At 42.9% G+C, this 11723-nt stretch overlaps 1 protein-coding gene across 1 annotated transcript in view; it reads left to right on the plus strand.

The window, feature by feature from the left end:
* LOC141105860 (cation-dependent mannose-6-phosphate receptor-like) overlaps window positions 1-11155 on the plus strand; it is a 37239-nt gene extending 26084 nt beyond the window's left edge. The window contains exons 6-7 of the mRNA XM_073596006.1: window positions 6278-6404; window positions 10320-11155. Coding sequence (XP_073452107.1) covers window positions 6278-6404; window positions 10320-10442 — 250 coding nt within the window. The 3' untranslated portion in view covers window positions 10443-11155. The remainder of the gene's footprint in view (window positions 1-6277; window positions 6405-10319) is intronic.
* The last annotated feature ends 568 nt before the right edge of the window (window positions 11156-11723 follow it).

The following is an 11723-nucleotide window of genomic DNA, read 5'->3' on the forward strand; positions in this document are numbered from 1 at the left end:
GTAAGGCTTCAGCCCAAGATACAGACAAGGGTCTTGTTGAGTGTGCATTGATATAAGGTGGAGAAATCTTTCTAACCCTATGGAATTTTGAAATGGCTTGCTTTATACACCTAGCCAAGGTGGCCTTAGATGCTTGCTCCCTTTACCTTGTGCGCTCCCGAAAAGAAACCAAACAAGGTGTCTGTTTTCCTAAAGGTCTTGGTGACCTCTAAATAGACGAGAAGAACTCTTCTAACGTCTAAAAAAAAAAAAAAAATTATTTTCTGTCGCCCTTCGGCGTGCTGCAAAAGTTTGGCAGTACGATATCCTGCGATTTGTGGAAAGTACTGGCCACTTTAGGCAAAAATCCCGGATCTGTCTTTAAGACAATCCAGTCCTCAAAATTGTGAGGAAAGGCTCTCTAACTGAAAGGGCCTGCAGCTCACTTACCCTACGAGCTGAGGTAATTGCTGCTAGGAAAATTGTCTTCAAGGTAAGTAATTAAAATAACGTCTCTGTTTTGCAATTGCTCTGATTTGCGAAAAGATCCGCTTCGGGATATCCCCATCTACTGGTAAGTTCTGCAAAGATTTCCGGATGAAGAGATTAATTGTCCCGACACACCTGCTAGTGGCTGAGCTAATCTGCCAGATTTGCGTCCCTTTCAGGTGCTCTGCTGTAATCGAGGCCAGATTCCTTTCTGCCCATAAGATCCCCTGGGCTATAGATTGAAGCATCCGATTTCTCGTACCTCCTTGTTTGTTGAGTGCAACAGTAGCGATATTATCGGATAGAATCTGGAGACACTGACCCAATTTCCGTCTGAAATACTTCCAAGGCTCTCTGATGCGAAGAAGCTCTTGCTTCCTTGGGAGACCATCTTCCCTGTGCCATTGTGTGGGTGAGGTGGGCTCCCCGTCCCCAGGAACTTGCGTCCGTTGTGATCCTCTGGTATACCAGAATGGACCATTGCAGACCTCCTGTCAGGTGAAGGTGCGACCTCCACCACCACAAGCTTCTTTTTACCCTGGAGGGTAACCGGACCCTCAACTCTAGGAAACTTTTTTTTTTTTGTCCCTGTCCCTTTAGAAGAAACATTTGAAGCGGGCATTGGATGCAATCTTGCGCATGGAACTGCAGGAAAGTAAGAGGTCATCAGACCCACTGCTCTTGAGATTTCTCTGAGAGAGACCAACTGGTCTGTAAGGCTGACTTATTTTTGAGACTTTTTTTCCTGCGGGAGGAAAACTTTCTGATTTACTGAGCAAAATTTGTATCCCAGATATGTCACCCTCTGGGCCGGAATCAAGGAAGACTTGTCCTTATCAACCAGCCTAGTGACTGTTAGCGGATCTCCAGACCTTTCAGGACTTCCAACAATTTTTGATATTACTCTGCCACCACTAGGAGGTCATCCAGGTAGGGGATAATCGTTATTGCTTCCAATCTTAATGAAGCCAGTGCCTCTCCCAACACCTTTTGTAAAAATGCATGAGGCTGAGGACAGCCCGAAGAAGAGGGCTTGAAATTGAAAGTGCCGGGTTTCTGCCCTCATCTTGACGGCCAGTCTCAAGAACCTTTGGAAAGCTGCATGTAAAGGGATGTGCAGATGGGCATCTCTCAAATCCAAAGTGGCCATGAAGCAATTCGGGTAAAGCAGATTTTTTATTGAAAACACTGTTTACATATGAAAATGCTTGTACCTGATCGAGCGGTTTAAAGACCGGAGGTTTAGGATAAGGCGATATTTTCCCGACTGCTTTCTGATGACAAAAATATGGTAATAAAAGCCCTTCCCTTGATCTGACTGGGGAACCAGGATCAGGACCTTTTTTGATCTATCGAGTCTCCAATCTAGAGACCCAGGGCTGTCGCTTTTACCTGATCTTGGGGAGGGAAGGTGACCAATCTCTCTGGTGGCTGGGAAGAGAATTCCAGCCTGTATCCATTGGTCACTAGGTCCAGGATAATTAGACTTGAGGTGACTGCTGCCCACTGCAGGAGGAAACCCCTCAATCTTCCTCCTGCTAGGGGACAGGAGTCCCACTGGGTTGTTGAGGATGGTCAAACAAGCCCCCCCTTACCTTTGCCTTTGTGCTCTGTCTTGGACCCTGCTGCCTACTTTGGTCACATTTTTTTCTGGCTGTCAGCTTTTTCTTCTTGGAAAAGGCCTTTTTCTATCGGCCGTGCGCGCTCCAATGCCTCTTGCAGACCTGGGCCAAAAAGATGATCGCCTGTTAAGGGAAGACCATAGGCGCAGTTTAGAGGCAGCGTTGCCTGACCAGGTTTTAAGCCATAGGCTTCTTCTGGCCGAATTCACCAAAGCCGAGGTCCTAGCTGTCATTCTTAGACTCTGCGGAAGAATCAGCCTAAAACCCCACTGCTTGAAAGAGAAGAGGGAAGGATTTCAGGATCTGTTCCTTAGAGGTTCCTGCCACCAGATGTGTTTGTATTTGTGTCGACCATACTTCTAGATTTCTGGCTACACAAGTGGAGGCTAGGGCCGATTTACGATTCCCAGTGGATGAGTTCCAGGCCCTGTGTAGAAGGATATCCCCTCTTTTTTTTTACCCATTGGATCCCTAAGCGTGCCCATAACGTCAAACGCTAGGTCCCATGTTTTTTTAAAGAGGTACGTCTAACTTCAACTTCAAGGATTTCAAATGGAAAGCTTCTTTTTAGGTTACCCGGAAAAAAAAAGTTTTCTCTGTGGATCTTCCTACTCCAGCTTGATCGTATCAAGAAGGGAACTATGCACGGGGAAAACTCTAGCCCATATTTTTTTTTGCAAACCTTTCACACATAAGGTCATGTTTAGACATTGGTACTTTCTCATCGATAGCAAGGGTTGTATACATAGCCTTCAATAAGGCATCAACGTCCTCCAATGACAACTTGTACCCCGAGCCCCTGACGGATTCTCTATCCCTGGGCCCTGTATCTGACCTGATTCTTCTGGAGAAGCACGGGAAGATCTGGCTTCTTCCTCAGTCTTCACTCTCAGTGCTCTGCTGTGGAGCGCCAGGACCAGCAGGAGTCCTATCTGGAGATAGATCCTGTGAAGGGGACCTGGATCTTAGCAATCGGTGTTTTGAAGGAGTTGAAGTTGGGTCATCTCTAACTGAAGTCCGCATTTTCTGACAGGAAACTACTGGGTCATCTTTGACTAGGCTGTCTATACAAGTGCGGAAAACTGCTTTGCTCCATGAGGCGCTCGATTTTGTTTCTGCAAGCTGCACATTTCCTTTTTAGGTGGCTGCTTGGACCTTGTCCTAAATCTTGGTCTGCAAGAAAAACAAATGACCCACAGGGTAATTTAAGCCACCAACACTCCATAACACCTCATGCAGGAGGGAAATGTGTCCCCTTTCACCCAGTTCCACTGGTTTGGGGGAGGGGGGCAGGGGGGGACGGGACACTCACTGGGTATGCACGGGGATGTAAAACACTTCAGGCTTACCTGTGAGGTGCTGGGGCCTGCATATGCTGCCTGTGCAGGTGTTACAGAGGAATCCGTCCTGGTGGTCCGCAACCTCTGCTGGGTGTTCACCCTTTTTAAACACCATCTGCCAGCGTCCCCTGTTCCCACCGTATGAAGACTGGAACCAGCGTCTCCAGCTCCCGCTGATGACATCATATGCCCCGGAAGTGACCCCGCCAGATACTTCCAGTGGACCAGCTTGGGGCGCATTAGCGGGGAAAGCATGCCGCCTATGCGACACGTGCTATAGAGCTGATATCACTGCGTTCCTCGCCTTCCCCAGGCACCGAGGACAGGGAACAGCAGCAATCGCCAACTCCCCTGGTGGAAGAGAAGATAGGAAAACTTCCTCATCATAACCAGAGCATCGCTCATTGCTCATGTTCCCCAGGGGAACACTGTTCCAGAAAACATGTTATACCCCCCCCGCCCCGCCCCGCCCGCCCGTCCAAAACACTAATACTGACATGGGGCCTGGAGGACCGCCCCTTTATTCGGTGGGGGTTAACGTGTTTTCTGTCCTGGTAGAAGGAGCCCTAGGTCTCATGGGTGTCCTGGAAGACGCTTAGAGAAAAATTTTTTAGGGGAGGATAAAGGGTTGGTTTTGAGTAAGGGTTAGGTGTTGCTAGGGTTGGAAAGCACCTGGAAAGGGTTAGCTGGTCTTGAACCGGAGGGGTGTTGCTTGTACTCCTATTTATAGGTAAAGTCCATCAAGTAAAACCAGGTACTTCAGAATTTGGAATCCATACATTTAAGAGAACTGGTCAGGTCCTCTGTAATATAGACAATACTTATTAGACACTTAAAGCCCAGTTGAAGTCTCATCTTTTTTAAACCCACATTTCATGATTTGTGACTTGTTTATTTGTGAAGATGCATCTGTCACATTGCAGTTTTTTCTCTGTGCTGGCATACACAGGGCAAGGGTTCAGATGGACCCATATAGTAATTATCACACAGATCTGTATTGCAGAAGAGGGGGGTGTCAGACACAACATATTACTGCTGATTACTGAGTGTACTAGGTCTTGCTATGGTGCCTATTAGACTACATTCATATTTATAAACTCTGCACAACTGCTGTAACCACAAGGTGGAGTTAAGACTGAGCTAGTACATTCTCTGAATGTACAAGGGGCGTTTCAGAAATTCACGGCCTGACATGGAAAGAGTGACCACACAGACCTGAAACTTTACCACAGCACCAAGCTGCTCTTCCAGATATTCAGCACTGAAAATGGTGGATGCATGCTATATGGTTTTTGTGCGCTCCTTGCAAACAGTTGCCACCACACCCCCCGCCCCCTTTAGTTGAGTTGAATATGGAGAAGGTGGAAGAAGAGGGCTCTGAGTGTTCTGTCAGCGGGCAAAGTGATGACCGTCTTCTGGGATTCTGAGGACGTGCTACTGCTTTACCTCCAGGTTTTTATTGCTGTCCGCATACCTATTGGGAAGATTCTCCCTCTCGATTGGGCCTGGTGACCCCTGTAACTGAATGAAAGTGTTGAAACTTTTTTATTGTCACAGGAACAGGATATGAGGGGAAATCTTCCAATAGTGACAGCAGTTTAAGAGGGGCTATCCCCTAGCTTTCAAGACATCTCCTCTTCTGTGTTGCTGAGACAGTGAAGGGAAATCTCTCTGATGGAACTTGGACAGTAGATATGTACCTGACAGGGATCCTACCCATTCCCTGCTCTATCCGAAAATACATTTTTGGTTTTACATCCAATTTCAATAGTCAGCAGTGTAAGGGGGACAGACCTCCCACCTGATGCCTAGACAGGTCCATAAAATATTACCTCTTTATTAAAGGACGGCATAGTGGCTAAGTGGTTAGTACTTCCGCCTAGTATCACTAGCTTTGCCAGTTCAAATCCCAACCATGGCACTACCTGCCTGGAGTTTGCATGTTCTCCCTGTGCCTATGCGAGTTTCCTCCTGTCCCCAATTAAGCTACCTCCAAAGACATGCTGGTAGGTTCATTTGGATCATATCTAAATTTGCCCTAATGTATGAATGTGAGTTAGGGACCTTAGATTTTTAAGCTCCTTGAGGGCAGATACTGATTTGAATGGACAATAGATGTGTAAAGCGCTGTGTAAATTGACAACACTATATAAGAACCTATAATTTAATAGAATGACTGACTTTTTTTTTTTTTTTCTATTATTATTAAAAAAAAAAAAAAAAAAAAAAAAAGGTAATTCGTAACTGCTTTGTGCAATGATATTGTACAGAAAGGTAGCTCTCCTCAGTACTGGCAATTCTCCCTCCTATGGGAGCCTCCTGTAGCAAGGAGGCACCCGTGCATGTGCTCTCCAAGCCTGGCTGTGTGCATCCATAGAAACATTCAGTACTGATAAGCCACACCCCCGCTCCCTTCTCACAAGGCTTTGACTGACGGCAGCAGAAGCCTATTTGTTCCGCTGCCCCCAATGTCTCCTGTGAAAGTAGGGAGCTGAGCCTTTTGCATTGTAAGTTTAGACTTCACTTTGAGGTTTGGTAGAGCCATGTATATGTATGTGTTTTTTTTTTTATTTTTCCTGCATACTTGTTCTGGGTTAGAAATTGGAAATATTAAAGCAGGAAGGGAAGCTTGCAGCCAGGTAACTAGCTTATTCGGAAGAAGAGGTAAGCAGTAGTGCCCTCCATGTTCAGTTTTAAAGTGCAGGAATTTAAACAGCCTTTTCCTTTGATAGAACTGTAAAATCTGAATAACAGCCAGAGATTCCTTCACCTGTTAATCGGATATGATAGTCGAGGTGTGATGGTTAAAGATGTATAATGTAACACTTTGGCTCTGAACTTTCTCAGGTTTGCGGTACTAATTGCAGTTTATATCATCGGTGGATTTATTTATAAGCGCTTTGTCGTTGGAGCTAAAGGGATAGAGCAGTTCCCCAATATCACCTTTTGGCAAGAGTTTGGCAACCTGGTAGCGGTGAGTATGATGTTCCATAGATGTTAGCGGACTTATGGAGAGCAGTGGTAGTAAATGTGACCTTTTATAGTGCTCAGCATAAATGAGTACATCTCTTTTGAAAAGTATATATTTTAATCAATATCTCAATGAACACAAGAACAATTTCCTAAATTTGACATAACTGCATTTTATAGAACATTTGTTTAGCTCATTACATGAAAGTAAGGTTAATGTTATAACTTAGATTACAAAATCTTCAGTTTTACTCAAATTGATGCAAAAATGAATACACCCCACAACAAACTACTCCATCTAGTATTTTATTACCTTCATGATTTGCAAGGACAGCACCAAGTCTTCTAGGCATGGAATGAACAAGTTGACGACATATTGCAACATCTATGTTTTTCCATTCTTCAAGAACTACCTCCTTTTAGAGGTTGGATGCTGGATGGAAAGTGATGCTCATCTTGTCTCTTCAGAATTCCCATAGGTGTTCGATTGGGTTCAGATCAGAAGTCATACTTGGCCACAGAATCACTTTCACTCCGTTCTTTAGAAATGCAACAGTGGCCTTGGATGTGTGTTTTGGATCACTGTCATGTTGGAAAATTGCACAACGACCAAGTGCACATGACGTGACGGTAGCATCTTTCAATATAGAGCATCACATCTGTGAATTCATGATGGATGCCATCAATAAAATGCGGTTCCCCGACACCAGCAGCAGTCATGCAACCCCAAAGAAGGGACACTAGCACCGCCATGTTTCACTGTAGGCACCATGAATTTTTCTTTGTATTCCTTACCTTCCATCTTTTGTTAAATTTTTGTATCCCTTACGCTACAGTATTCTGATTGACCTGTAAAGCTTTACTAATCTTGTAGCCTTCAACTTTCTTGTGTAAAGAAATATTTTTTTTTTACTCAGGCCTTGTGACATTTCTCTTCCATGTGGTGCCATTGATGACAGCATGAAATGGGAAGGGTTTTTATAAGTAACACTCTTTTATAAACTGTCTGCTGGACACCTGTTTAAGCAGTTGCCGCCCCCCCCTAGTATATGTACTGTGGGGTGGCGGCTCCTACAGGTGAAATTGCGTACCTGTACGCGATTGCCTCTTCCGGGTTTGTGGCACCACCGGTGACCCGCTCCCGCTGTGACTGGACACAGCGGGAGCCAATCAGCAGGTTCGGCAGACCCAATGTCTGCTGGGACCCGCCAATCGTTCACAAGAGGGGCAAAACGGCTGCCTGCCTATGTAAACATGGGAGGTTGACATTCGGCTAGTAGGGGAGACAGAGATTCTGTGTTTCTGCTAAGCAGGAACATGGATCTGTCTTCTCACAGCCAAAGCACCTCCCGCATAGTTAGAAGGCACTTCCTAAGAGCACACTTAACCCTTTGACTGCCCCCGATAACCCCTTCCCTGCCAGAATCATTAGTACAGCAACAGTGCATTTCTTTTAGCATTGATCACTGTATTGGTGTCATTGGTCCCCAAAAGGTGTCACTTGGTGTCCGATTTGTCTGTCACGTGGTTGCAGTTCTGCTAAAAATCGCTGATCGCCGCTATCACTAGTAGAAGAAAAAAGTCTATCCCATAGATTGGTTTGCGTAAAAGTTATAGCGTCTACAATCAATATACGCTTCTTGGTGTTGGGTTTTTTTTTTTTTTTTTTTATTGGACATGTTTTATAGCCGAAAGATTAAAAAAAAATTGTGTGGGGTTTTTTTTGTTTTTTTTTTTTTTTTTTTTTTTTTTTTCTCAAAATTGTCGGTCTGTTTTATAGTGCGAAAAGGAAAAATGGCAGAGGTGATCAAATGCCATCAAAAGACAGCTCTAATTTGTGTTGGGGGAGGGGGGAAAAGGACCTCAATTTTATTTGGGTACAATGTCCCACAACCGCGCAATTGTGAGTTAAAGTAACACCGTGCCATATCCCAAAAAATGGCCTAGTCATGAAGGGGGTGTAAACCTTCCGGCGCTGAAGTAGTTAATAAATAATTAAGACTCGCCTGTAGTTGAATTCTTGTTTAGGGTTTTGTTGCCTAAAATTTAGCTTTGTTCCTAAGACTTTTTTTTTCATTGGGTTGTATTCATTTCTGCAACATGGTCTTGAATGAATTTGTTAGGGAAAAATATTTTTTTTTTTTTTTTTTTTTTTTGTGTGCAATTTAAATGTTAGTTGCAATCAATGGCCCACATTTGTGGGAGTATTTTGTAGTATAGTGTCCCATAGAAAATGTTGATTCTGAAAGGAAAGTTTTTCTGACAAATCTTTTGGTGTACTCATTTATGCTGAGCACTGTATATGCAGGATGGAAAGGTATAAGCAATTGTGTGTGTATGTATGTATGTGTGTGTGTGTATATGTGTATGTGTATGTATATATATATATATATATATATATATATATATATATATATATATATATATATATATATATATATATATGTATATATATATATATATGTATGTGTGTGTATATATGTGTATGTGTGTGTGTGTATATATATATATATATATATATATATATATATATATATATATATATATATATATATATATATATGTATATATATGTATATATATATATATATATATATATATATATGTGTGTGTGTGTGTGTGTGTGTGTGTGTGTGTGTGTGTGTGTGTGTGTGTGTGTGTGTGTGTGTGTGTATGTATATATGTGTGTATATATATATAATTAGTTAGTGTTTTTTTGTTTTTTTTTATGATAAAGCTTCAGACAGGTCTGTGGAGCTGACCATGCACAGTGTCTTCTAATCTGGCTCCTATGGATTTATAAAAGTGAACTCCTCCTTTTTTGAGAGTCTAAAGGGGAGGATTACCATAGGAAATACATGACCCCACAACAACCAGTCTGGCTGAAAGAAAACTAACTCATGCCAATCAGATGATTATATTATGTTTGACCTATAAGGCAGACACCAGTGGTCAACAGACATTGATGGCAAAACAGTGCTTTCTATAATCAGTAATGGCTATTCTCTCTTTTTTTTTTTTTTTTTTTCTAAACCTGCACTGAAAATGTCTGTCAGCTAGCCACCACCTTCGCTATACATCGCTTGAAGGAGAAGTATAACCAGAGCTATTTTGGTTATGCTTCTCCTGGGGATCAGAAGAGTGCAATTTGTTCTGCACTCCTGTGACTCATTTTATGCTGACAGCGGGCTAAAGTCTACTGTCGGCTAGCTTTACTCAGCCTGTCCAGGCTCTGGAAAGATCCTGACTTTACAGTTGGGATCCACCTAGATGCCTGCACCGTCAGCTGGCTCAGCATCTGGGCATGCTGCTGAGAGCCTGAGCCAGCCGCTCCCTCCACAGCCCAGCGCTCCAGTGAGCACTGGAGGGTTGAGCAGAGAGCCTCTGTAGGCTAAGGACCGAGAGCTGAGCAGTCAGCGGTGTTTGATTAATTTCTTGGTCTTTCAGCCATAAAGGTATGATTTAATTCTTTCTCCTTTTTTTTTTTTTTTTTTTTTTTTTTAAGCCATACTTCTCTTTTAAACACACTAGATTGGCTTAACCCATGCAGATTTGTTATCTCTATCACTGGTAGACTGAGAAGACTGAGCGTATTAAGATCAGTTTATGAAATATACATACTGCCTTAATGGAACACGTATCCTACTACTATAGATCCTTTATGAGCCAGCTGATGTAAACTATAAGGCCCATGTCACATTAGATATCCTACCACTAACCGGACCTTGACAGGGCGAATCTCCCTCAGAGGATTACTAGGCTGACATGCCCATTTAGTTCCAGCAAACTTGCACTCCTTCGACATTCAAAGATGATGGTATTGCCAGGCCTGTCTGTAATTAATGGTGTCAGTTTGTCAAACTGACATTTCTCAGGTTGAGGTTCGTTGAACTAAATCTAATTTATTAATTTCTCTTAGGATGGCTGTGACTTTGTGTGCCGATCTCGGCCCCGGTCCTCGGAGACCGCCTACCGTGGAGTGGGAGATGATCAGCTTGGGGAAGAGCCAGAAGAGAGAGATGACCACTTACTACCTATGTGAAATCCAGTTCCCTACAACATCCCCTGATGTGTTACAAATGGAAGAAACCACACTTTCTACCACATTCTTACCTGCTGCTTAGAACCTCCTTTTTGTTTCTTAAAGCTTCTCCGCTGCCATGTGGGCATAAGTTCCCTCTGCCCTTACGTGGTGAAAATACTGCCACAATATTGTCCTGGGAAGAGACTTTAAATGCCTTCTATTTGAGAGTTCTATTTGATTCCTGGTTCTTACTTTCTGATTTAAAGTAAGGAGCATTGTCTGCTCCGGGTACTGCTGCGGTGTTGTCCTTAAAACCAAAAACAGACATACTCAGGTTAAGTCATAGGATGGGAAAGATCCTGACTGGATCATACCTGTGGGCCAGGATTGGATAGATTGTGTTTGGCTAGTTGTATGACCCACATTATTTCTGGATCATGGTAATACATACTGAACTGCCAATAATACTGTAGGCCCCACCTGTTACTTTCCGTTCTAAAAAACAAGGTCCTTATCTGACATTCAATTTTATATATCTGTTTCATATTTCTTGCAGCAACTGAAATCGCCATCTCATCTTCCTGCTTCGCCTTCTATTGCTTTTCCTATACCTATTTTTTTGGTTCTTTACCTTTTTATGGGTGTTTATATCTTGTGTGACTACTGGCAGATTTTTCTGGATTTTTTTTTTTTTTTTACAAAAAAGTAAAACCAAGAAAAAAAATTCTAAATTGAATTTTTGTGTTTTTGTGTGTTTTGTATTTTTTTTTCCTAATTTAATGTTGTCTATTCAGCTGAGGACCTTTTTTGTGGGTATATTGGACAGTCTAATAGACTGTCCAATATACCCACTGAGTCTATTGCCGGCACACCACACTAAGATAACGTCCAAATGTTTTCTAAAAAAAAAATTGCATCTCAGCGATAAAGTGCAATGTTTTGCAGCCACGCTTGATCCCATCAAGGCATGTTATGACGGGGTCCTGCGTGGCCCCGAAACATTGCACTTTATTGCTGTGTTGTGATCACTTTACTAAAACCTTTGGATGTTTTCTTGAAGATCTGTGGTGTGCTGCCAAAATGTGCTTTGACCAAGAACATTACCAGCCTCCAGTTTGGTGGTTGCTACAGCTCCCGTTTCTTGCCTACTGCAGCAACGTCTGCGATGAGAATATTACATACTGTTTGGTATCTTTTGCACCATAGGGGACAGTTATACTTCTGTGGTTTGTATATGCTGTAGATTGCCAGCACCAGGTTCTATTGCTAAGATTAACTTTTTTGGTCAAGATACCATCT

Source organism: Aquarana catesbeiana, linkage group LG08 (genome assembly GCF_042186555.1).
Source record: "Aquarana catesbeiana isolate 2022-GZ linkage group LG08, ASM4218655v1, whole genome shotgun sequence".
In the NCBI taxonomy this organism is placed as follows: domain Eukaryota; kingdom Metazoa; phylum Chordata; class Amphibia; order Anura; family Ranidae; genus Aquarana; species Aquarana catesbeiana.